Source organism: Strongylocentrotus purpuratus, unplaced genomic scaffold (genome assembly GCF_000002235.5).
Source record: "Strongylocentrotus purpuratus isolate Spur 01 unplaced genomic scaffold, Spur_5.0 spur5_scaffold_14, whole genome shotgun sequence".
Taxonomy (NCBI): Eukaryota; Metazoa; Echinodermata; class Echinoidea; order Camarodonta; family Strongylocentrotidae; genus Strongylocentrotus; species Strongylocentrotus purpuratus.
The window spans coordinates 17694301-17721572 of NW_022145599.1; the positions used below are offsets into that span (position 1 = coordinate 17694301).

Consider the following 27272-nt stretch of genomic DNA (forward strand, 5'->3'; position numbering starts at 1 on the left):
ACCGTGAAAGGCTCCACTATACCTATCCATGCAGCAACTACCATCCTATTTTGGAAGGCATCACGGAATTGCAAGTAATCGCTCCATTAGCTATTTCCGGAGCATATATGATATTAATGAAGACGTGACAAAGACGGCGTACTGATGAAAAAGAAAGTTGCACTGAAGACTATTCTGAAGCAATTTCCAGGCATCTCGGACCATATAGCTGAGGATATTTAATATATATGATATAAGCGAGTCTCCGTGGAAATAAATTGTGGAAATATATTCGTGCGATAGACTGAGCTGAGCAGCCGACAGTAAAAGAAGCTCCTAGTATTTCTTATTGTCCTGGAGTTTGCACTGTTTAAAAAGAGATCTGATTAAAAATGGAGTGTAGCAAACCGAATTCGTGACAATTATACTATACCTTAAGAAGAACATTGAATTCGTTTTTTGTTATATTTCCCGCGTGTCCTTTTTCGGAATTATCTCTCGCGGATCGCATAAGTAAATTTCAAAATGGATCACGAAGATGGGAGATGAGCCGAATCTCTGGAGAAGGGAAATAGACAAAAGAGAACTCTATCGGGCAGGTGGCCGATGACAGGAAAAGACTGAAACTTGTGCTACGAAAAGAAAAACCAAGATGGATACTGAGTAAGTAATTTCATTTCATTTTCATTTTATTTTACTTATTTTGCTTTTATATTACATGTAAATTAAATTTAATTAACTTATGTCTAATATTTGGTTTGATTTAATGTTTACGCTCTTGTTTTACTCTGCGAATAAAAATTCTAGTTTTGGTAATACAAAGGTATCGCCGTACACGTCAAATTAAAAAATACGTAAAAGCATCATGAAAATCATGCATAATTCACAACATATTTCATAAGCTTTTCCTTGCAATGAGGAAGTGTCTTAGAATTTGCTCCAAGAATTCAGGCCCTAAATTATTTATAAAATTATAAAAATTGTAAATGGTTGACATGTTGTAAATAAAATCATCATGAAATCTAAAGTAGAAATATATGACCTTGATAATAATGCATATGATCTGCATTGGATGCAATATTTCATGCTTGCTTTCCATTGTATGCTGTTCGTGATCCAAAATGCATGAAGGTTGGGTTCTACGTGAGGGTTTCAATAATATCAATTTCTGACCGGAAAACGTAATAATGACATATTGGTCAACTCAACTCATTTCATCTCAATCTCCATAATAATATGAAAAATCCATCAATGTCGAATTCGATAGTAAATTGTGGTAAAGAGCTCTCGTGACTGTATCTCAGTTTTATGAAAATGGAAACCGTCAAGAAATATGACGAAGCGCTGGAATATAACTATTAGATGAAACTTGATTGCTAAATAACTTAATTTGGTTATTTGAATTCTTATTACTACTTTTTTTAGAATGATAAAGGTTGAAATGACATCATATCTTTATTCTTACTTTTATGTCAATATTGATGGGTTCTTGTTCGTTGGTTCGTGTTGGGTTTGTGTTTTTGTTTTTGCGTTTCTCCCCTTTTCTTTTTATCTTTTTTTTTCTGTACGTGATGATTCACTTACAACAAACTCTATTAGGATCAAATCCATTATAGGCTTTAAAATATATATCTAATAAATATAAATTATCTAAGCGCAGAATTTGATGAATAATTAAGAGATCTACGTGTTGCTCCTTAGCAATTGACTATTGGCTGTGTTTTCCACATGAAGCTCGTACGGAACAAACAAAAAAGCATATTTGAAGGAAGGCAAGTGTTTTGTAGCTTTTTATAACAAACAGTCTTTGGAGCAGGGTATAAACAAACATGCCTTGGCTACAAGAAGCAAATAATACTCAACATGTTTATCAACGTTGATTATAGCTTTCTTACTAGTAGACAATGAATGAATGCATCTTTAGAATGTCGTTAGGCAAACGGAAAACATAGAAATGTCATGTTTATCACAAATGATAATGAAAAGCAACCGTCCCACTCTGGCTCCCTTCGCACCCGGCATATCTGTTAATTGTCTCTTGTATTTTTGAAGCATTGAGGTAGGTTTAATTGCACAGGCTTCATGAAATTGCAATCAAACAGTAAAGCCATAGTTGCTTAGCTACAGGTGTGTCTACACCGAGTAGAAAGGATATTAGGTAAATGACATAAACAGTTGAAAACTACACTTTATACTGAGCACGTTTTTCATGTATTTTGTAATGAAGCGCTGTTTTTTGCCCGATGATCAAGTTGATTTCTTGTTTTTACAAGGCGTTCAGTAAGGTTGATTTTAATTCTTAATCTGTATCAAAAGCTGATATTTTAAACAGGCGCGACGCTCTAAATTCTCCATCGTTTCCTCTTTCTAAAACACTTCAGGATGATTTGTAAGAAGTCAACTGCGCTCTTTGTTATACTGTACAGCATACAACTTGGTGTAGAAGTCAAGAGAGCTTCGAATCCTTCGTGTTGACATGTTGACTGTTGTTCTTATTGATTGTCATGCCTGTGGTTTTGAAGAGTTTTTGGGGTGATAATCAGTGTTTATTTTGTCCCTGTTTGCTACTCTTCACAATTTCACATTTCTACTTCTGTTTGCTGGTCCTGTCTGTTTCTGTGCACGTATACGGTATAGCCATTGGAGATCACGTCTTAATCTCAAGGAACTACGGTATCTGTTTTTTTTTTCATCATTAGCTTGTTGTATTCCCTTCTCTTCATCATTTGGGAACTCTCTCTCTCTCTCTCTCTCTCTCCTTCTCTCTCTCTCTCTCTCTCTCTCCTTCTCTCTCTCTCTCTCTCTCTCTCTCTCTCTCTGTCTTCTTATCCCTTCACTGTATAGCTTGTACTTTTGTCAACTGTGATACTTGACCCCACTTTTGCTTTGACACCCAATAATGGTGTTATGAACTACAGTGTTTTGCTGACCCTGAACTGCGTGCTTATTTTGAAAAATTAGATCCCCCACCTTAGCACTTTCTATTGTACTTTTTTTAAAGCGGAAATTAACGTTGGCATTGGTCAAAAATGGACTGGAAATAACAATAGAGCAAGATCATAATTGTATCAATGCACGACCATTTTTGTATTCAATGAAAATGAAAGTCTATAAAATGCTGTGGATGTATACATGCACATTACAATTCAGGCATTTAACAAAATCAGAAAAGCCCTTTAAAGTGTTGATGCGCATGTGAGCGCTTGCAATTTTCTATAATATAAATAAAAAACTGTTTATCATTTCTGCGATGCCATATTCTTGCGATTATTTTTCGCTCTAAGCGAATGAAAGTGAAAAACTGTTTTTGTTTCAGCGTTGTGCGTCATTGCTGCATTCAACACTATAACTTTCGCAATTATCCATCCTCGATTGATTTGTGAAATCGAGATTAACTCCGCCCCTTTGAACACATCAGCTTAATATCATAGCTCCATTTGCAATATTCCTCACAATTTTAACTCATGCTTCCATCCCCTTGCCGACAGAAATAACAAAATAAAACAATATGAAAATGACTACAGTACTCGTCCTCCATGCCGACTTCATGACCGATATATTTCAGTCAACATTATTGCAATTCATCAACACTGATCAAAATTTGATTAACCATCGGCAATTTGTGAGCACGGTATCATAAGCACAAATTAAAATCTTTGGGATAGTAGGTCTGTTTTCAATCGACACAAACATGTATTTTGATAAAGGAAATACCATGCGACTCATGTAGCACATGACAGAAACATAATTTTTAAATACCTCATCGATTCGCCGACCTTGGGGGAGTTTAATCCACCTCTTCGCTTTGGCCGACAAAATGATTTCAAACCAGTTTTTATTAATGTCGGTTGTTTCGGTGTAAAGTGGCGTCAAGGTCATTTAAAGTAAATTGGAATGGCGCTGAATTGAATTAAAGCGGTTGCATGTCCATACCGTTCAAGAGCGGCACAAGTGAGGCAAGGGAACATTTGCCCACAAGTCAAAGTCTGTGCCCCCACTTACCCCACCCCCTGTCATTATGTAATACTGGTTTTACCCAGTTACTGAAAAAGGATTTCTGTTTGAGCGCCCATCGTTTGTATGTTTAGAATACGGGTATGATTAGAAGTACAGGTGACGGAGGTTTGTCAATAATTATCATAATATTTTGAAGGTAAGGCTAATGATGAAACCTTCGAAATACAATACCGTTAAGATAACGAACAATAGATAACATATAATATGTAGATGTATCTTCAGAAATGTCAAACAAAATCCAAATCTGATATATAGCATAATAAAAGAAATGTCTACATCATTAAAGGGATAGACTTCCCCTTTTATTTTGTACGGGACATTTGATTTCAGAAATCAATATCACTACGTAATTATCCTCTCATAGTACAGGGTAGGCCTATTTTTAATATTTTCATATTAATATTAAAGTGATTTGAAATGTGCAAAGATCTATTAAATATTTAGAAGAGAACAACATTTACATGCAACAACAGAAATCATCGTTTAGGCGTTAATGTTTTGTTTTAAGGGGATTTAAGTATGACTCTTCTACAATGTACGTGCATTTTATGCACATATACAGAAATGGCCTTAAATATCTACACTATTTGAAACATAATTATATCAAATGTCCTTGTTGTCAATGTTATGTTTTGTATTGTTGTTGTTGTTATTGTTTGTTTGTTTGTTTGTTCTTGCTGTTCATAATATATCTCTTAGGATTGATATTGACGGAAAGTCTTGAAAGAACTGACTTATTTTTTAATATTAAATGAAAAAAGCATAATTTATAGGATGTTTTTAAACGATACAAATATTTTCACCTGACTCTAGTCTACTGTCTAACACATAATTATAATAATGATAATGTTCTTGTTATCACGTAGGGTGCACAATGCCGATCTGCTTATCACCGTTGTATATGGATTCCACTAGAAAAATAAAACCAGTGGAATTCCTATAGAGAACTGTAGTCTGTAGCTGATCGGATTTGAAGATAGAATAACAAGGATCGGATAGAGTAGCATTAGTGACCCGAGAAAAGGCGAACAAGGACGACCATTCTTAAACTAAGAATAGAACCAGTTGTAAGCCTTTTAAACTCTCCGATAACAGAAGTAACCTGTATATTTGGGACAGAAAGAAAGTGTACTTTCGCATTCTTGCTTACAAGATGGCGGCTACCGTTGCTATGGAAACATGGTCCCAATCTTCTGTAGATGTCGAAATGTTTGAGGGAGAGGGGAGAGGATGAAATTGTGGGAGAATTGAAAGGGAAAGAGGAGAAAGTTTCTTATCGAAAAATGTTGCATTAAGTGTGTAGGCTAATTATTTGAAGTAAATTGGGTTATTTTGTGTTGTTCTGTTTTGTTTTTGTTTTTGTTTTTTTCCCTTGTTTTTCTTCGTTTTTTGCATTTTTTGTTAATTTTTTATGGATTAAAATCATATAGTAACATTCTCAAAAGCTTTAGTGTTTTAGACCCCTGCGTTAAGACATGCCAGGGCGATTAAACTAGATAATTATAATGTGCCCCTTCTCCTCTTTTCACATAATAGATATGGGCTTAAAATGCACAGTGTGAAATGTTAAATCTTAGAAACGTTGTCAGTGTACATGCAAACATGGAAATCATAAGCCGCCACTCAAAACCTCTTAGTGGCGATAATGTAATACATTTTAGTTTTTTTCCAATGCCATACCCCTTCATGTTTGGCTGTCGTGGCTGCTGGTACTTTACAAACAATCAAACTTTTTGCTCAGTCCTGTCAATCATGTTTAAAGGGCCCATGACATCGAAATACAAGTGTATTCCTGTTGGAGTGCAGTCCTGCATACATATCATATTTTGATATGTAAACTTCTGAATTTGTTTCATAGATTTTTAAATATTTTTTAAAATATTTGTTTTTCAAACTTGCTAAGCTCCACCCCAAAAACCTTCAGATCTCATTCGCCTTGTGACAGCATCTGTCAGTCATCAATGAGCTTGAAAAAGTGGTATCTATCTTTGCCGAAGTCGCCCACCTGTTACAATACGTACAATAGCAACATACAAGTTGCTATGTCAGACATCCTGGGAGACAAAGGCAATGATGATGTATTGTACATAATATAGAAGCATGCAATTCTATTATTAAAGTGTGCTAAGCTGGGGGAAATTACATACCATTTTCTATTCTAGAATTTTAGTTTAGTCTGACATGTCTGACAGAGCAACTTATACGTTGTTATTGTTTGTGGTATTGTAACAGGTGGTCAACTTTGGCAGTGTTACATGCCACTTTCTCAAGTTAGCTCATTGACAGATAATGCCACAAGGGGAATGAGATCTGGAGGTTTTGGGGGTGGAGCTAAGCAAGTTTGAAAAACAAATATTTCAAACAAAAATAATATTTAAAAATCTATAAAACAAATTCAGAAGTTTACATATCAAAATATGAAATGTATGCAGGACTGCACACCAACAGGAACACACTTCTATTTCGATGTCATGGGCCCTTTAAATCAATTAACAACATTATGGAAATGAGAAACATGTCTTTCCAACCTTCATGTTTGGCTGTCGTAATGACTGCTGGCACTTTGCAAACAATCAAGCTTTCTGCTCGGCCTCATCAATCATGTTTAAATCAATTAACAACATTGCGGAAATTTGACCATTTTGTTCTCTCTGATTGATGGCTATGTTCAACACTGAAACAGAGATCATTATTGGACAGCTTGCCGAGCCGAGCCGAAAATATCATTTAGCCTTGTTTTTACCTCGCAGTCAATGATTTGATCGGGGGATTTGAAATCGTAGAAGTACATCATGAGGAGTGGTATGGGGGTAAAGATGTTAGTATTCCCCATGTAATTTAGCTCAGCAGTGTGAGCCTCTGTAAAATGACGCCTGGCTGGAATGCTCCCTAGGGAGTGGAGAATGTGCATACATTGTGTGCGTGCAAGTCTGAATCCGACGACCTTGGTAATAATTCTGTAAAGCGCTATATTAATAGAGACATCGTTGATGTATTAAGCGCTTTATAAAAGCGGAACATCCTTATTACTACTCAGACAGACATGAATATAGCAAGTTGGTTCGACAATAGAAAATAAATAATTATTAGCCTGGAAAGAATCTCATAATACTAATGCTTTAGGAATATTATATTTTTTTTAGTACATCTCCTTCATGATCATATCAATAATTCTAAAGCGGCCCAATCATCGGATAATTTCGAATTTGAAAGTTGTACACTCCAGTAAGTGCTACAAGAAGCTCATAGCACCAATTGCCCTTTCGAGTGTAGGGCAAATATTGTCCAGTTGGTATTTAAATGCATGACCAAGCGAGTTTTAGTGATATAAAGCCCCTGCAATGCTCTTCACTCCACTTCGCACTATCTCACACAATGTATACCAAGCAAACATACCTCATGAAAGAATAAACAGAAAGAAAGCAAAATGGCGGCTTGTCCAGGGCGCCGTGGTGTGTAAAGATGTTGGATTTGTTTACTATTCAAGTAAGAGTATTTGCTTATGTAGTACTTGATGCCATCAAGACGGCCATCTTGGAAGCAATTGGCACTCTCCTGATGAATTCCTAGCCCGAGGAGAAAGGGTCTGACGGTCCTTGATGTATGTGATCCCTTAGCAACCGGGCATTCTGGGCCGTGATAACAGTTGGTCTAGCAATGACAGTAAATTGTTAGGTTTTATGTTGCATGGAGTCAAAATGTCCTTACTTGCTCAAGGAAGAATGATAATATACTAAGATTTATACATGGTTTTGTCTTTGTGTGTTTCTCATTTATATTTGAATGTGTTTTTAATAACACACAAGGTTTTCTGCATTATAATTAAACAGTTTGCAGGCTAGAAATGAATATAGCATTACGATTTTATTACCCAAACAATAGTTTACAATATATCTACTGTACATCTCTGTGCAAGTATATACAAATCAATTCGACTTAAATCGATGCGCACAATGTTCACTGCACTGACTTTATATCAGAACGTGAAAGCAGTGGCTTTTCAGTATCATACATTTCATTGTCTTGTATTTCATCGACTTCTATTTTCCCGGTCTATTTTACACCGTTTTGCCATTGCAAGGACATGACTTGCTTTTAAGAGCCATCCGAGGCGTTGAGCAAAATTGTGCCGTACATTTCAGCAATCTTCTTCTACCAGTAATTTACTAGTAGATGATAGATACTCTTAGCGTTCTCGATGAGACGAAAGTTAATTACAAAATTGATCTTCATGTACCCAGTGCATGCGTGATATATAGTCAATAAAGTCAAATTAATAACGTCCGCTGAAGACGCATATTTGCATGATCCATTATACTGCAGCTAATGAAGGAAGCAATAAAGAACCTTGCTACTTCAATGTGAATTTCACATAGAAATCAGCAAATCTGCATATTTGCTGGTTTTGTAATGGTAGAATTACTAGTCGTATCATTATTATTATTATTAGTCGTAGTAGTAGGAGGAGTAGTAGTAGTAGTAGTAGTAGTAGTAGTAGCAGTAGTAGTAGTAATAGTAGTAGTAGTAGTAGTAGTAGTAGTAGTAGTAGTAGTAGTAGTAGTAGTAGTAGTAGTAGTAGTAGTAGAAGTAGTAGTAGTAGTAGTAGTATAGTAGTATAGTAGTAATAGTAGTAATAGTAGTAGTACATAGAAGTAGAAGTAGTAGTAGTAGTAGTAGTGGTAGTAGTAGTAGTAGTAGTAGTAGTAGTAGAAGTGGTGGTGGCAGTAGTAGTAGTAGTAGTAGTAGTAGTAGTAGTAGTAGTATAGTAGTAGTAGTAGTAGTAGTAGTAGTAGTAGTAGTAGTAGAAGTAGTAGTAGTACTACTTCTACTACTAGTAGTAGTAGTATAACGAGGAAGAGTACATGGAGAAGTAGAGGAGGTGGAAATAATAAGGGGTGTTGGTGGATGGTGGTTGTGGTGGTAGTGCTGGTGGTGGTGGTGAGGGTGATGGTGTTGGTGGTGGTGGTGATGGTGGTGGTGGTGTTGGTGGTGGTGGTGGTGGCGATGGTGATGGTGATCGTTACTATATCATAATTAGTATCATTATTATTTTCGTATTACCTTTGTGCATCTGATTATTACCATCATCATCATTACCCTAATCACCACCCAACATTCCCTAATTCCCCCCCCTCTCTCTCTCTCTCTCTCTCTCTCTCTCTCTCTCCTTAGCGAGGGTCATGGGGTCACCCTGTTCGAAGACCAGCTCAACCTGGACCACCTCAAGGAGCTCATGTCGCAGTTTGCCGTCCACCAACCCACGGACGAGATGCCCGACGACGGCACCTACTCCCCTGGTCGTATCATCAGGAGAGAGGCGGGAAACGTGACCCTGGGAGAGTTCAAAAATATGGTCAGGAGTCTGCTGAAATCGTCTGACTGGGATGCGCATCTCGAAGCACTCTTTGCAAAGGTTTGGTTTTATTCTCCTTCGCTTTCCATACCTCTATATCCTTCTTTATTGGTGATCACCATCATCATCATTATCTTTTTTTCCTTCTTCGTTGTCGTCGTCTCCTTCTTCTTATTCTTCTTCTTCGTCTTCTTCTTCTACTTCTTCTTCTTCTTCCTTTTCTTCTTTTTCTTGTTCTTCTTTTCCTTCTTCTCCCTCTCCTTCTTCTTCTCCTTCTTCATATTTCTCCTGTGACAATTATCTTCTCCTCTTCAAGATGGTAAGGAGCCTTTCATTTATTCTTATGCTTGATCTGTTGTGACATTTAGAAACGCATACTCATGAAGCTGTCAACAAAAAGACATCTGTCAAAGATTATTTGTCTACGTTTGACTTCGATCCTATCTTTACACGATAATTTACTCAAATAGTAGTACAAACAAATGCCTAAGTAACAACCAACAGCGGCTATCAAGATCAGCGAAAATGGCGGAAATGGTGGAAAAGGTTAAACTATCTACAAAATACTGAAGCTATCTCTTAAATGTCATGGTGACTTATTTGCTTCAATTTCAGCTATGAATAAATAGAACCAAGAAATTCACCGTTTGCCACATTGTTAACCATCAGCAAAGATGAACATTTAGCACACGTTGCCATGGTAACGGTCTTCACAACGCAACCACGCGTTCGATAGTAATAAAAATTCGCTTCACGCTTGAAACCGCACGAAATGAGAACTAGTATTTACCTATGGTTATCATGTTCTCAATATTTAATCTGGGATGCCTTGAGCATTTGCATAATTGCATTCTGTCGATTATTGAGCCCTATCATTTTTTTTACATCGATAATTTATTGGTAGCTTGCGGTAGCGTTACCAGCTCTTTCCTATTTAATGGGGGGTGTCAGCTCAAACGAATCTGCTGATAAAAACGGGGAAATGGAGGATCCACAAAGAAACAGGGCTGGTAGAATGTGGATCCTTCAAATATTGATAGTCATACATGTATGTAATAAATACATTTACATTAAAAAAAAATCAAATAAGACAAATAAAGACATAAACCTGTAAGTGGAGAGTGATATTATGATTATAGATCCACAATTTGAAGATTTATATCAACATGCACATTATACATAGGGGTGAACATGTAAAGGCCAACAAAGACTTACAACGGAGAATAACTTGACAAGACATTAAAATAAATTTACAAGACAAGGGAATATGAGAGCAGGGAAACAGGAAAGTACGAAGGTGAATAAGAAATATACGACTCAGGTCAACGTTTCGATGTTTCCGCTAGAAGACGACCTTCACCTAATAATATCAAGAAAGAAATATTGAGGGCTGTGTAGAGAAATCGATGTGTTCGATACTTTCTCCATTATTCGCATTTCTCATGAGAGCAAAGATCAGATGGGCGGCCATTGAGCTCCACTGCCGGTTAATAATGCTATTGTGTTTAATCAGGTCATTAAGGTATATCTGCCCTTTTCTGCTCTCTCTCTCTCTCTCTCTCTCTCTCTCTCTCTCTCTCTATCCCTTTCTCCCTCTCTCTCTCTCTCTCTCTCTCTCTCTTATGCTTTTCACACTGGCAATATTTTCCTTAACCCCGTACTATAGGTGGGGTTAAGGAGGTCTTAACCCCACCTATAGTACGGGGTTAAGCCTATTCCACTTTCTGTTCACACTGGCTTTTACCAAAGTGGGCTAAAGTTGGCTAACCCCACCTATAGTACGGGGTTAACTAACCCTGCAAAATAGCAGGGCTAACTCCGCAATTGTGGTGCTAACTCCTGCTAACCCCGCAATTGCGGTGCTAAGCAAACGAATGAGAACAGAAACGAAAAATAGTCCGGTACTACGCAATGGAGCGTATCGCAGCTGGCCAAATGCGAAGTATGTCCTATCATAACATACACGATATCCGGGGTTAACGAAATGCAGTGAGAACAGCGGGAATTTTCTTATTCCGGAATAGGCGCTAGTACGGGACTAAAAACAGCGAGTGTGAAAAGCCAAAAAAATAGTCCGGGGTTAAGGATAGTACGGGGCTAAGCAAAGTACGGGGTTAAGCAAAACCAGTGTGAAAAGAGTATCTCTTCCTCCTTCTCTCCTTCTTTTTCATTCTATCTCTTTCCCTCTCCTTCATGTTATGCTCTGTGTGACATTTGAAAGAAAGACGAATAAATATATTATCTTATCTCTTTCCGTGCCTTACGAGATCTACATTATACCATTCTGGATGCAGGTTGGGGGGAGCAAATTTGGCACGAAATATTCCAACGATCATCCAAAAATAACAAATCAAGATTCTCAGATTGATTTTAAAGATTTTCCGATGACACTCAGAAAGCTTCAGAATTGCCAGCAATAGAAAACATGAACTCTTCTCCAGAAATTATGACGGGGTGTCGATGTCGATCCCCACACACCCCCTCATGCACCCTTACAGTTGAATGATATACTGTACAACATTGTCATGACCATGCATCGTACTTCGTGAATAATTCAATTATAAATACAATTGTAACCTTCACCTTCTTTTCCTCTCTCTCTCTCTCTCTCTCTCTCTCTCTCTCTCTCTCACTGTCACTCTCAAGGTTGACACGTCAGCAGACGGTATGGTGGACTGGAACGAGTTCGTCACCTACATGTTGCTGCATTACAGAGAGAATGATAACATGAAACTGAGGAAGAACGTGGTCTTCAACAAGGAGCCCAAGATAAGACACATCGCACAAAACAAAGTAATCATTTGTAATATATAATAATAATAACGTTTTATTTACCCTGGGTAGCCACTTCAGTTATGAAACTGCTCTTCCAGCGGGCCCTGCATAACATAATATGTTATTATTACCCTTCTCCAATCTAATATGCTGAGCGCCTAGCTAGAAGGCAGAAGGTCCCATTGTTATAAGTCTTTGGTATGACTCGGCCGGGTTTCGAACCCACGACCTCCCGTTCATGAGGCAGGCGCTCTAACCACTGAGCCACCATGCCCGGTATAAGATAAGAGAACTATTCAAATCTACCGTCCCCGCCTTCTCGTCCACCCCATACCACCAAGTATATTTCAGTTTTAGTTTAAGTTTTATTTTCATTTCCGACAGAAAAATCAATATATATAAGAAATCTATCACAGATATCAATGTACATTAGTATAATGCATTTTGTAAATCATTGATTTAAGAGAATATATAGTTTCTGTAATGCTTCTTCTTTTTTAAGTATACAAAACTATGAAAATGAAGACATCCACTGAGAAGACAAGCAGAGCTTGTAGAATGTGGATACCTCCACACAAAAAAGATAATCATAAACTTATTTAATAAGTACATAGATAATACATAAAGATAAGGAACCGGAATCCCTCATTTCATTTCTTTCATTATGTAGCATAATCGGTGTACTTTCTTGTCAAGATAATGAGTGATACTAAGGTCAGTAAGAAAACACCACACCACCTCTGATATCAGACGTTTCATCGCTGAAATTTCATCGGGCATACCATTGCCACAACTTATTTGTTGTGCTTCTTATTAGGCCCTGTTGTTATCATCTTTATCATTATTACTTTAAGAAATATTGGAGTTTCACTAATCAAATAATTATGTTGTTTGTTTGTATTTACAGCAAGACATCGTATGGTGTACGATCGTTCTGGAGAACCCGTGTCGTTATGTCACCCTTAGCAAGGTACTTAATTCTAATGATTGTGCATGAGGCGTCATTTCTTTGACGTAGGTCTGCGTCAGTGATTGGCGCTGCTTTTGACTCGCCATTCGAGAGTGCTTTCGTACAAAGAGTGAACTTAAAATGAACATTGCTAAACTTGTGTTGAATTCCTGACCTAAGAACCGATTTCCGTCACATGCGTGATCAACGCAAAGAATAGCGCAAGTGAAATGACGCACCGTATACAATGGGCCTATGTAGTATGAGCGCTCGTGACGCAGTGAGGATGGTGAGAGGAAGATTATGGAATACGAGGAAATTTGTCAAGGGTGACATTGCTAAATGCGTTTCAGACTCTCCCTCAGAAAATCAAAGTAATTGATATTTAATACTGTGATAATGTTTGAAGTATTCTCTTTGTCATGTTTGTTGGAAATAATTATTGGACAAAGTTGCCTGGTGGTAGTTTTCCGGGTTGGGCATCGTACAGGGTAATGGTCCATGTACTAGTTGTCCAGGCCAGGGTTAGTTGTCAGACTTTCATATAATGCACAATTCTATGCTATACTTCTAGTGGTTGTTAAATATTTTTGTCATTTTCTAAGCATTTAATTTAATTTGAAGTAATGCATAAATACATACTTGTTCAATTATTCATATTGTTTCCATATATCTTTTAAACGATTTCGTTTTCATATTTGTAATAATTATTATGCCTATGCATTGTAAAACACATATATTCATTGACCATTTGAACGAAGTTTTGTAATAAATACAAATACAATATTCGTGATCAAGAAAGTAAAATTGAGTAACCAGGAAAACACAAGCAAGCCTGTCCCCATTTTTTTTTTAAATCGTGACAGGAGGGGACCCTGTGCCTCTTCGACGAGAATCTCCGCCTGGAGAACTGCCTGGAGATCAAGGACGGGATGGAGGATTCACGCAACGGATCCAAGAGACGCTTCAAGACCTGGTACAGCGACATCGTCTACATGGCCAATGTGAACATGCTGGCTGTCGGATCCAACAGCAGAACTATCCGCTTCTGGGATATCGTCAACGCGAAGACCTGCTTTGAACAGTTTAATCTTTACGGTAAGGTCGCAGCTCATTGGTATCAAGCTGTTGTCCTTGATTGCATTAATGAGTATTTGGTTTGTCTTTTTTGCTTGCTCGTCTCGTTTCTGTTTCTATTGTTTATCTAGTATTGTGATAACTCTTCCATTCTGCGAGCTTATTTCTTTCAAATGCAATCAATTCACCTTTCAAAATAGAACTTAATAATAAAACGGTGCTTATAAAGAGCTTTCCGCCGAAGTCCCTAAGCGCAATAACAAACAAAAACAATGATAAACAATAACATATTAAATAAACACAAAAAATTACAAACTTGAGAATATGTACTTTCATAATGCTGCAAGCTGGGGTTTTCCGCAATCAGATGAAACATAAATAAATTAATGGAATTTCAGTTACCAAAACGGTGGATAGCCTATTTTAAAACAGCTGTTTTTCTATGCATTTATGGGGTCCTTAATATGCAAAATAATGCTTAAAGTTTACGAATATATTATTCTTTGATTGACGGTGGAGTTCATAATCCATCTTTACTTCTCTTGTCTATTATTATCCCTCTTCAGCTCTGAGTGACATTCCGTCGTGTTTGGACTACTGGTACGACAAAAAGGTAAAAATAACGATGGTGACGATGATGATGATGATGGTGGAGGTGGTGGTGGTGAGGATGATGATGATGATGATGATGATGTTTATGTTAAAGGCATTGACAATGGTGGTGAAGCTACATGTATGGTGGTGACGACGACAACAATGATGATATTGATGATGATGATGATGATGATAACGATAATGATGATGATGATGATGATGATGATGATGATGATGATGATATTGATGAGTATTATGATGACGATAATGATAATGATGATGATGATGAGTATGATGATGATGATAATTAAGGTGGTGGTAATGATGATTCTGATTACGATGATGGCAAATATAATGATAATGATGATGGCATGATGATGGTGGTGGTAATAGTGATTTTTATAGTGATGAGGAGGAGGAGGAAGAGAATAGGACAAAGTTGGTCGTGTGATGATGGACACGATGAGTTTTTATGTTAATGGTGATGATGAGTATTGTTCTGGTAGTTTATACAACAAAATAGACAAATATTAATCGAACAATACATGGACATAAAGATTAATAATAATGATAACTATTGTTTTTCTATCCTATCCTCATCTAGAACCCCTCTGGTGAGTCCCTGTTGGTGGTGGGTACTGACAAGGGATCCATTAACCTCTTCTATTTCCTCAAACCTCAAGAGAAGATCTTCGAGACGCCCTTCAAACCAGAAGACACTGTACAGAAAATATGGATGCACGTAAGTAGTACAGTCCGATTCTTTACTTCATTAGACTTTTGTGTTATTGACATTCGGATACCACCATAATGTTCCAAGTATGGTGCCTGTCCGGCCAACCTTTTAAGTGACTTTTAAGAAAACGTTTTCGAAATGAATCGATCTTTTTTACTTAATGGTGGTGGTGACAATCCTCCGACCATGGTTACATCAGTTGTAGTTTGATATTCAGAGATGTACACGTTCCACAAGAAACTATTACAAACTATGGGAAAATGAACGTGATGAAAACCTAGCATGTCTGTGTATAAATTCTTGTACCCTTTTCCGAGGAATACAGAGAGTTTGGAATAAAAACCTCCCTACTATCATGGTAAATATCGTGCTAAATATTGAAAATGCATATGATATGGCAAGCAAGAATATTAGATACCCTACACAAAATACATAAACCTAACATCAAACATGGGAAACGTTCAAAATTGATAACTTTTTCAAAAAATAAGCCAAAGGGGCATTTGTTGGTTGTTTGGTGGTTGGTTTATCTATTTTGTAATGCAACAACTATGAATTAACATTTCGATGACTTTTAAACAATACACTTTTTTAGAACATCTGCCAGCATCATAAGTACGTTCGTCACGTGGTCCTTCCTAACGTCCACGCCGAGGACATCCGCAAGGTTCGGTACCTCCCCGACAAGGACTTCATCCTCTCATCGAGTGGGTGCAGGAAGACACCCCTCATCATGATGGACATCCAAGGGAAGAAAAAGTCCTACACCTACAAACTCAGCAAGGTAAGGAGGTACAACATGTGGAGTTGCTATAAGTAGGGGCGGATCCAATATTGTATGAAGGGGATGGAGCAAAATGTATGTCCGAAAGGCTTTTTCTCGACCCCCCCCCCCGAGTACCATTCTTGAAATAACAACAAACCCTTCCAAACACAGCTTGGGGTGGGTAATGCATGTCGTAGGGTAAGTTGTCCATGCTTTTCCAAAGGTGGACCGGATCTTGTTCATTCCCTTGGATCTGCCAATTTCAGAAATGTTGTCCACTTAGTCCTAAAAGTCTCTGTCCGCATTATTGTCAGTTACGTCATAAATATTTCCTTTTTTCACCATCGTCTGATTGTCGGCAAAATATGATGACTGTCTGATTACAATTTCTGCAAAAATAATTATCTTCTCGTAATTTAATGACTGCCGTAGAGAACCCAATAAACACCTTCTTCGATTGTTTTATTCTTTCGACATAATCTTTAAACTATTTCATTCGTTTGCAGGGAGTGGAATGTTTCGATTACAATCGCACCATGAACGTGATCGCGACAGGTGGTATTGATCACGTGGTACGTCTGTGGAACCCGTATGTTCAGGACAAACCCATCGCCTTTCTTCGTGGTCACACGATGGCGGTCGTAGGCGTGGTCATCAACGAACGCTTCAAGCACGTCTACAGCTTCGCAAAAGACGGGGTAAATAATCCCCCCCCCCCCACTTGTTTAAAATTCAAAAATATTTACAATTTCGTTAACGATACATCGTCAATATGGTTAAGGGGAGTAAATGTGTTGTCAATTTTAATTTCCGATCATTTTACGGAACATGTAGGGTAAAATGCTTAATGAAAAGAACATATTTCTTCACCATTATAAATGTCCATCCTAAAATATTTGTACCCTCCTTTCCAAAGAGAAATGCTTAAGTAGGAAGGAGAAGTAAATTGATTTCTAAGGAATTCATCAAACTTATGTTCTTGAATATCATTTCAGAAAAGTTCCCCTATGGTTATACAGGGGTAGCCTCTTGTCGATGCCCTCGCGCTGTTGGAGTCTCTAAATTCTGACGAGCGAAGCGAGTCAGAGAAACCGAGGCGCGAGAAACCGAGTCAGAGAAACCGAGGCCTCGGTTTCTCTGACTCGCTTCGCTCGTCAGAATTTAGAGACTCCAACAGCGCGAGGGCATCGACAAGAGGCTAATACAGGGGCGGATCAATGCCTTTGTGAAAATAGGCACAATGGAAAACATTTAATCATTAAGGGGCAAAATCTGTTATTTTTTATGTTCACGTAGTTTAAATAATGGATATAGGTGTCCCACAATTCCTTCACTGATTATGATATTTATGTATGATAATGGAATTTCTTTGAACTTGCTATTTTTTGTAATAATTAGGTTGTAAAGATTTGGGACCTTTACGAGTACACATGTCTCCAGACGGTCAGTGTGAGATTCGCCTGCCTACAAAACGCGCGAAATCCAGAATTTGGCATGGTCAGCCTAGTTTTATACCAGGCAAGTATAATTAGAAATGAAATTAATGTGATTTCCTTTACTAAAGAGCAATAAGTAGTAAGCTTTTCAATTAATATTTTTTTTAATCGTTTCGACTATCTTTCCTTTGAATTAAAATGTGAAATGTGAAATTAGTTTGCTTTTCGTATTTATTGTTAAATTTTGTTTCATATGTTCATTTATGAATGTGCAGACCGGATAAGAAATAAATTCGAATCGAATCAAAACCATCTATCTATAACTGAATTATTATGTACGCGTATGATTTACTTGAAATATTATTTAAAGACATTGTCAACAATCAATACATACATTTACTTCAACTGACTGCGATTGAAATTAGAAAAAGAAGAACATATAATATACACTTTGGACCAAAAGTACACAAATACTTTCAAAAATATTCATTATCTTTTAGAAGTTATAAAAGCATAAGAATGATAATTGATAATGGATCATTTCTCTACGCAGGGTCGACAATTGATGGCGGCATGCGCAGATTATATAGCTCTTCTGAGTCTTGGACGTAACAATGCTTTAGAGAGACGAACACCCGTCACACACGAGACTCAGCTCTGCTGCACCGTGTACAACTCATTCTTCAAAATGGTGGGTATTTAATTTATCAAAATAATATAATTTAAATATATTACTGTAATCAAATTAAATGTGTCTCATTGCAATCATTCATTTTCCTTTTCTATCTTTCTTTCTTCTTTGCCTTCTACTATTTTCCCCCATTGTTTCCTCTCTTTTATTTTTCCCCAAAAGAATTCATAATTACTTTGCTACATATTTGTTAATTCATTGATTTTCTATGTATACTTTGTTTTCAAGACGTTTTGTAAAGCAGCCTCTAAGGAACTAATACTTCAACAAGCTCTGCTTCTAGTTGGTTCCTCTTTTCTCGTGCTATTACTATAATAGTTGTCGTTTCATTGAATATCTTTTGAAATATATTTATTAATTGTGTTATGTTTTGCATGAGAAATAAAATCAGTTGAATTGAATTGAATACTCTTCTTAATGCTCAGTTTTTGTGTACCCTCTTTATTTTCTCTAATAATGTTTTTATTTTTTTTGAGAGACAAGCTTTTTCAGCAACCATGTAATATCATTAATATTTATCGAATAGTCCAATACGGAATATTGTTCTTTTAAAGGATTGAACTTGATGGACACATCCTATGATTTTCGAAATACCATCTGACAATAATTGAATCTGTGGTATTGCTAAGTGTTTATATGGATGTCATCGTAAATGTTGTAGATATTACAGAAATACTATCATCATCACGCATTTACATTCTAATAGTTAACTTGATATAAATTCAACCAAGAATTCAATTCAAATAAACTTCCTCAGTTTAGTATAGTTTAAGTTGAACTTAACTTGATAAAGGTGTAAATTACTTTAATTGTCATTTTTACAATTTTAGGTTGCTACAGCGGCAGACGACTCGTCCATCTCGATATGGAACGTGGAAACTGGCGCCAAATCCTTCACCATCCCAGAGGCTCATGGGAACGAGGAGATCACGTGTCTCACCATCAGCACGACGGGAAGGAAACTGTACTCAGGAGCAAGAAATGGAACCATTAAGGTATTAAACAGACCAATCCCCATTCCTCTAAAAAAACAAAAAACACCTAAAATCACCATCCCTCAAACCGATTTAGCAAGAAACTTGGCTATTTTCCTATTGAACCCAAACTTTTTAATCATAATGCAACCATAACTGGAATATTGGGTACAAAATCGATATAAGACTGGGCTCAGAATTATCTTTATGAGAATCATGAGTTAAAAATATCTGAGCGGGTATAATCGCCCCCCCCTCCCCCCCCCCCCCCCTCTACCACATTGCTCCGTCTCCTTCGTTTACTGATTATATATATATTTCTCTTCAGTATTGTCGACTCCGTTTAATCACTTTTTTTAGCTTTAATTAAAGAAACATTGCTCTTTATTATTTCAAACTCTCACGATTTTTCTCGATATTTATATTTGATGACCAAGGTTTGGAGCTTTCAGAACGGTCATAGCATCCACGAATGTGAGAGCGTAGGCGATGACGAGATCACGGGTCTCATCTCGGTCGGGAAGAAGAAAGGTTTCCTAAGCGTCGGGTGGAGCCGGAAGATAGTCCAGTACCAAGATGGAGACTGTGATGTAAGTCGTGAAATATCATATGTTTGCATCAAATATTTTCATTTATATGCTTGCAACTCTAAAGATTTAAGTTACATTATTTTTGCGATATGATAGGTGATGTTTTGGCTTCATCAGTGTAATTTAATACAGCCTTGGGCTAGTTTTCAAGCACAATTTTTTCGTTGGCCAAAACAGTTGAAAAGAGTCAAAGTATGAATCCTTCTTGAAAAGGTAAACAGATGGGGAGCGGGTTCTATCGATTTGAACATTTTACCTTTATTGTTATTATATGATGTATATGTTTAACCATCAACAACCTCAAAAGGTAAATACAAGGCTTTTACAAAAATTGAAATAGATCCCCAATTAATATTTCATAAGCTAATTGAAATGCATTTTTAGATCACTAACAAAGAAGCTCATTTCAAGTTCCTATTCGAACACCGCTTTTGATCGAACATACATTTCTTCTTAAATCTTTATCCTTTACCAAGAATTAAGAACACATGACGATGTTGAACCTTTTTTATGAAAGATAACAATGCGACAACGGTGTATTCAGCAAAGCGGAGAGCCGACGAGATTTGCTACTCTGTGATATCATGGAGTAGATGATACATAAGCAAATTATAATGAAGCAATGTCATGATTCAAATTCGTCATCCCCTCTCCAGACGAGCTTTCTGAAAGCAGACACCAACTGGAAGGGCGGTCAGGTCCACAAGGACGACATCCTGGCCTTCGACTACAGTCCTCCCAGTCTCCTAGCAACGGCAAGCTTCGATGGAGAGATCCTCATCTGGAGTCTGGAGACACAGAAGATCTCGGTCAGACTTCGGAGAGGACAACCCACTATCATGTGAGTCTGTGTTGGTCATTTAACGCGCGCTCTTGAAATAGTCGACCGCGTGGAATGCTCCCAGGTGGAGTGTTAAGATTGTTCACTTTAAAGTTGAATCGTGATTGAATCTAGTGATCCAGTGTAATAATAATATTACAGTTAGTACGTAGGGCGGGTAACCGGTAAAAAGCTTTATAACAAACAGAATATCGCAATTGAATCCAGTGACCTGTATAATATTAATAATATGTCTGTTAGTGCCTTGGTCGATAAACCGATGAAGCGCATTATAACAACAATTTTTGATTGGTTATTAGTGAGGATGGAACGTTTTGAATAGCAAGGTGAGCCATATACGCTTTTTTATAAAGAATTAAATGTTTAAGACCAAAAAGCAAAACAATCCTCAAGAGTTAGCATATGTTTCGACAGAATAATATAATGCAGTTCATCATTAAGAATAGAAATCATTATATTGGTGTGATCTACCGACCATTATGAAGTTATGATTGTTAAATAAGATATCATTGTTTGATTCGAAATGAGAAAACGACACATATTTTGAGTTCTAATCGATGACACTATAGTTGCTCATCTTCCACTTGCTTTTAAAGCAAATTATCATACCACTATTCATTTTTGTCTTTATGCACCCATAGAAGCCAGAAGTTGAAAGCCGTCCTGAGTATGTTAGGTGTCAACCCCTTTGCTATCAAGAAGAAGAGTAATGACATGGACTTGACCTCAGAAGAAAGGTCAAAGGTCAGATCTAGACCAAACTCGAGACACAGGAGGACTCACAAGCAACCGGAAGGGTAAATTCTAGATTAAAAATAGGGTTTTTTTCTGCGCAGTCCTGTTCCGCTATTTTTAAAAAACATTTGTCTATTACTTGTCCTAGTTGTCGATAGTTTTATTCATCCTAGTGTACGAAAGCATCTGAAAGCTATTATTGATAAATGTCATCATATATTCTCCTCAGGAAGCAGGAAATAATAACTGCAGTGGGTGTCACTATAATGGGAGGGTCAGAGGGAAACAACCCTGTCCAAAATTACCGCCCGAACATCCATCATCATTGTCTGGAATATTATAAACGTGAGGATCATTTGATACCCTTGTCAGCAAATTGTCCAAATTGACCGAAATATTCTAACCCCTGTCGGCATACTAAAATGTTAATCTTTTGGACAGAATTTTAAGATTTGATGGCAAAACTTAAATTAATTTTCCTATCGATAAACCCTCTTCAATAATTTTGAGTGACGGCTATGGTAAAGTGGGTTTCTCTTTCCATTTTTCAGGTTTTCCCAAGCCCCTGTTGAGAAACTTTTGTTTCTTGCATCTCGCCTCTCCGGTGGAATGTCAGACAGTGCTGTGTTAGTTTCAAGTGAGGCTGGACATCTTCACTTCTGGGCTATCTACGGTCAAAAGAGACACCACAGAGGTATGTACAGTGAAACCTGGCTGTAAAGACCACTTAAAGGAGACAAGAATAGTGGTCTTTATAGGCAGGTGGTATTTATGTACATGTTCCTTTAGAACATATTTCAATGAAAAACCATTTTCAAGAGAAACACAAAATTTGGTCTTTCTATACAGGTGGTCTCTAAAGCAGGGTTGACTGTAATATGATTGTCACAAACGAAAATTGGCGGGAAATTTTAATGAGCTCCCACAAAAAGAAATGAATAAGGAAAAGGCAACCGAAAAGAAAAATGTTCATGGCAGCATCAAAAATGTAGTGGTTATTTGCTATGATATGTGCTTGATATGATTGATAACAATCGATAACAAAGTTTCTTTGGTTTCCACAACCAAAGCTAAAAAGGGGCTACTATCTTTGACTCTGTAGTAAAAAAAAATGATTAGAACAGGAACATCGTATTATTCACGAAGCTGCACACCACCTAGAAATTACAGTATCTGCCTCATATACCGACATCTGTTATCTCGACATCCAGGTGATACCTCTGAATAGTCGTCTCCCACAAAGTAACCATGTACTCATCATATGACTGCCGTACTTGGCGTACGTTTCAATGTAACAAACTTTCTAACAAGTCTGATCAATGTTTTAAATCAAATCCAACAATAATTTTTAACAAAAACATACCGAAGCTTTTCTTCTTGCGCTCATCATAGTAAAACGTAGTCACTAAACGTATCATAAATATGTATGTTTTAAAACGACAATCATGTTTGTTGTTTGGAATTCTTTTGGTTTGTAGGGTCGTTCTATTCGAGTGACTCTGCTAAAGAGGAGGAGTCTGTGCTAGCCCTGAGCACCAATGCTGATAATTCCTTGCTCATCACCGGTGATACCATGGGACATGTCTATATATGGGGCATTGCGAACCACTGTATCTATGCTACAAATGTGGTAAGTTTATTAAATTTATCTTTGGTATTTGAAAAACTCTTTGATACTTCTATTTCTAGAATATTAATCATATGCAGAATCGTTGTTAGGCCGTTTTGGAAAGACAAAGGAGGAAGATATCTGCACCAAGTTTGCCTATAAATGTTGTCGAAAATATCCAAGGAAAGCGAAAAGGAAGAGGTTTTCCAACTTTGAGGTATACCGATATTTAAAAAATATAAAATTTTCGATGAGTATGATTTGCCCACGAAAGCAGCAAAAGTGCCACACCCTTTAAATAAGTCCTTGGTTCGCCGGAAGAGGTGGACAAAATACGAATTTGATGACAAACTTAGAAATAGGGGGTGTCACACAGCCCCTGATTATATATGTGTACTACTCTATACCACACGGTATTCTGAAGATCTTTTAGTTAGTAAGTTGAATCCGGCAATCTCATTTCACATTTATACTTCTCACGAACCTTTTGTTTTTCTCTCGTAACCTACTTTTGAACTTCCAGGAGGACAATAGCCGACCACCCCTGATCAAGAGCTGGAAGGCACATGACGCAACTGTGGTCAGTGTGGAGTACATCAACCACAGCTGTGGTCAGTTCATACTGACCGCCTCCACCGACTTCACGGCCAGACTGTGGACCATCGAGGGTCACTTCGTGGGAACCTTCGGCCAGACCATGAACTGGGACTTGATGAACCCCAACACTTATGAACATCCAAAGTGAGTATGGTTTAATATGTAGTCCGCATGGCCGTTGTCTGCTGGAATCACAACAATGCGTGTCCACAGAGAGGCATTTTCTTTGTAAAAACACACACACTCTGCGCACAAAGTGTAGTACTTTGTGACACAGTTACATTTACATTGTGTGGCACACTGTGATACATTGGAACCACAGCGAGTCGATCCACAGTGTGATTACCCAGAAAGGGTTTACTACAACACTTCCATGAAGTTAAGCGATAAAAGCACTATGTTCATATTGGCTTTAGATCGTGTGGTACATTGTGATACATTGTGATCACAGTGATATCCACAGTGTGACATCACACTGTATTTTTCACTTAATGCAAACACTGTGTGAACACAATGTTTGCCATGTGTGGTATACAGTGTGGCATACGCTGGCCATAGCAAGACCCACAGTGTTACCACACTGGTGACCGGAGTAAAACAACAGAGGTTATTTGTCAAAAACACAGAATAACACAATGTTCACACTATTTTTAAAACATTTTGTGACACATTGCTACTTCAAACACAATCATCAAGTGTACACACCACAGTTTAACCGTGCTCATAGTGACATTGGAACACTTTCGTTTCTTTTCTTTCTCTTCCTATACAGTGATCCCTGGACAGATGACCAGCCGCCGCCCCAGGAGAAAGATATTTTGTCCGAAGGAGGTACATATACATTTTTATTTCGATTGTAACTATGATTCTCCCAAACCAATTAGTCTTTTTACACAGCTGACATAAACCTCCATTGGTTTTTCACCTCATTCGCTGTAGGCTATGTAGGGCAGTGTTGCGTTAATACTTTCTGATGTCCACAAAGATGTATTAATAAAGCTTGTTCTATTGATTCACATCAGGATCATCAGATGAAGAGGACGATGATGTCTTTGACGATGATGATGTCAAGGTGGAAGACATCACCCTACCACCAGAAGACACCGCCGGCAACACCGAACTGACCAAGGCAAACCTTGCTATGCTACCAGGATCCAAACCCATCCCACTGAGCAGACGATCGAGCGCGGGAAGCGGCGGGAGGGCGGGAAAGTCAAGCAGCTCAGAGAACAGCCGAAAAAGCGGAGGTCATTCTCTCCTCGATATGAACTTGAATTCGAACCTGGTTGGAAATGCCAATGCAACTGGCCATACCAGCAGTCCCATTCTAGTCCCAGTGATCAAACCGCAGGCATCATCGAGATTGGATTCTGTGACCAGCCCTAGCAATGGCAAGAAGGAAATAGGTAGCATGCCCGCCATTGCAAAGTTACTTGTTTCTGCGTCAGCGCCTGAGCCTAAAACGGGATTCTTCGCGACGCAACGGGATCAAAGCACCCTGTCCTCGACAAGTCGGGTGACTCGCAGTTCTGATAATGCAGCACCGGCCGGACCACAATCTCATACGGCCAACCCTCTCCCACCAATCTCCAAGTCACTAGGTGCGCTATCCGAAGAGGCTGAAGGTGCAGGGGGTGACGAAAGTAAGGTTGGTACCAGGAAGAAATCGAACAATGATGTGATGGTCAGACATTCTGGCCAGTCTGTCCAATCGGAGGACAGTGCGGGTCAGAACGGACCAATCAAACGGCGGAAGGGGATGATGAATCGAATGGATGACGACGTGGGACGTGGAACCGGAAGCCAGGGGTCAAGGAGTGTCTCAAGTGCCCGACATAGCAACAAAGGGAACCTAGAGGAAATGAAGCTGAGCTCAAGATCAAATACGGTAAGGAGCTTCATTTTCACAATTACATTAGGAAAACAAGTTGACTAGACTGCGTATCTTTATTATAGTTAGGAAAAACACAAGTAAACAGAAAATATCTGACCCAGACAGATGACTTCTTTTTAATAAGAAGACAAGCTCCGTTGTCAGGTTTTTATATTCTTGTCCCAAAAGTCGGCTTTGAGGTTTTTTGCCCTTAAAAAGTTGAAAAGCTTCCGTAGGTACGAGAAGACACAGTCTAATGTATAGGCCCTAATATGTTAAAGTCCCCGAGCCTAATAAGTTCAACAAATTGTAATAAATCAACATCAAAGTTTTTAATGATATTGTTTTTTTAATTTTAGATCATTTGATATTTGTTTTGTCGAAGGTACAACAAGGAACATCAAGCAAAGACCGATCGCGAAGGGATGGGGTAGAGAAATGTCAATAAGACTTTCCGATCTATATTATTTATGTTTCCGTCAGTTAGTTAAATGATTGATTAGATTAACAAAGAATCATCTCTTTGTTTCTTGACTCTCTTTTAGAGTCTGCTGGGTCGACACGTTGATGAGGGTCTAGCGCGGATCACCAACAGTCGTTCAGAGAGACGCCAGAGGTTCGGCGACATTGATGTATCCAGAGTGTCAAGGTTCGGCAAGATATGCGCTCCTTTTCAAGCCCTGGCAACGCAGGTATCTATCTTTCGGAATTTATGAAACTATTGAGGTGTTTGGTCACATAAATATGCTCTGGTCTTTGAATGGAGGAATATGTCAACCTTTCATTGCATTAGCATCGCATTCGTCAAAGGATGAAACAAATTTCTTTAATATCAAGTCATGAAGGTTTAGGTCTACTTTTCTCATCATTAATTTTGTTACATGTGTAATGAACCGATGGCACAGTAACTGTGAACAAGAATCGTAATTTCTTTCATCGAGATGATGGGACTTATTTTTTTAGGGTCTCTTTACGATTCATAAGGAATTAATAGTGAAAATGGATAAACTTCCTTTTAATATTCATGATATAGTGCAATAGTCGTTGTGAGCTAACAGTAATCTCTGTTTCTACTTCAGTCCACCAAAGCCGTCGAGTTCCCGTCCACCCTGCCGATGACCCAGCGTATGAAACAGCGAGGGGTCTCATGCAGCAACGAGACTGACCTTCAGAATTTGACCTTGACCCCTCTTCAGCTCGAGTTCAAGAGTGAAAGGTCGTTTCATCACCAGGGTGGAGAAAGCGGAGGTGCAATCGCGGGTGTTCGGAGGGCCACGCTATTAGAGCCGCTGCCGAACGCGCACACTGGAAGCCCCGGCAAGAAATGAAATGTCCACGAGCAAAGCCAGAAATGCTTTTGGATAATTATCTCTTTCTTAGTCATTTGAGCGACATTTCAAATGTCTGATTCGCTGGTATCTACACACCTTGAAACAAATTGGAATATGAATTGTGTTTATATGTTTGATTATTCCCGTGTTTTATCAGAGCACAGTAGAGTATACAGTGCGTCCCAGAAAAAACGAAACCGAGAACTATCGATGTTTTATCATAACTTAATCACAATTATAATTAATAAATGACACATATTTGGAAAGCTTAGATACTCCTCTTTCATTTGATGCAACTCATATGATGCATATTTCACGAATTAGTGATTAACAGCAATTTGAAGAGAGG

General features: G+C 38.0%; 1 protein-coding gene across 1 annotated transcript; it reads left to right on the plus strand.

The window, feature by feature from the left end:
* On the plus strand, positions 1-27074 carry LOC100892208 (WD repeat-containing protein on Y chromosome). Its single transcript, XM_030985123.1, has 22 exons — positions 1-642; positions 9169-9409; positions 11996-12142; positions 13032-13094; positions 13940-14171; positions 14717-14763; positions 15349-15486; positions 16076-16264; positions 16753-16944; positions 17645-17764; positions 18236-18373; positions 19204-19368; positions 19785-19937; positions 20594-20778; positions 21420-21575; positions 22065-22207; positions 22992-23143; positions 23646-23863; positions 24492-24550; positions 24742-25607; positions 26138-26284; positions 26672-27074. The coding sequence occupies exons 1-22, from the start codon at positions 632-634 to the stop codon at positions 26918-26920; spliced, it is 4011 nt and encodes a 1336-aa protein (XP_030840983.1). The 5' UTR covers positions 1-631; the 3' UTR covers positions 26921-27074.
* Positions 27075-27272: the final 198 nt, after the last annotated feature.

Bases quoted from the DNA above. Each gene is read 5' to 3' on its own strand.
- LOC100892208 (XM_030985123.1), top strand. The intron at 14,764-15,348 runs GTAAAAATAACG...ATCCTCATCTAG, and splicing joins ACTACTGGTACGACAAAAAG to AACCCCTCTGGTGAGTCCCT. The intron at 16,265-16,752 runs GTAAGGAGGTAC...ATTCGTTTGCAG, and splicing joins ACACCTACAAACTCAGCAAG to GGAGTGGAATGTTTCGATTA.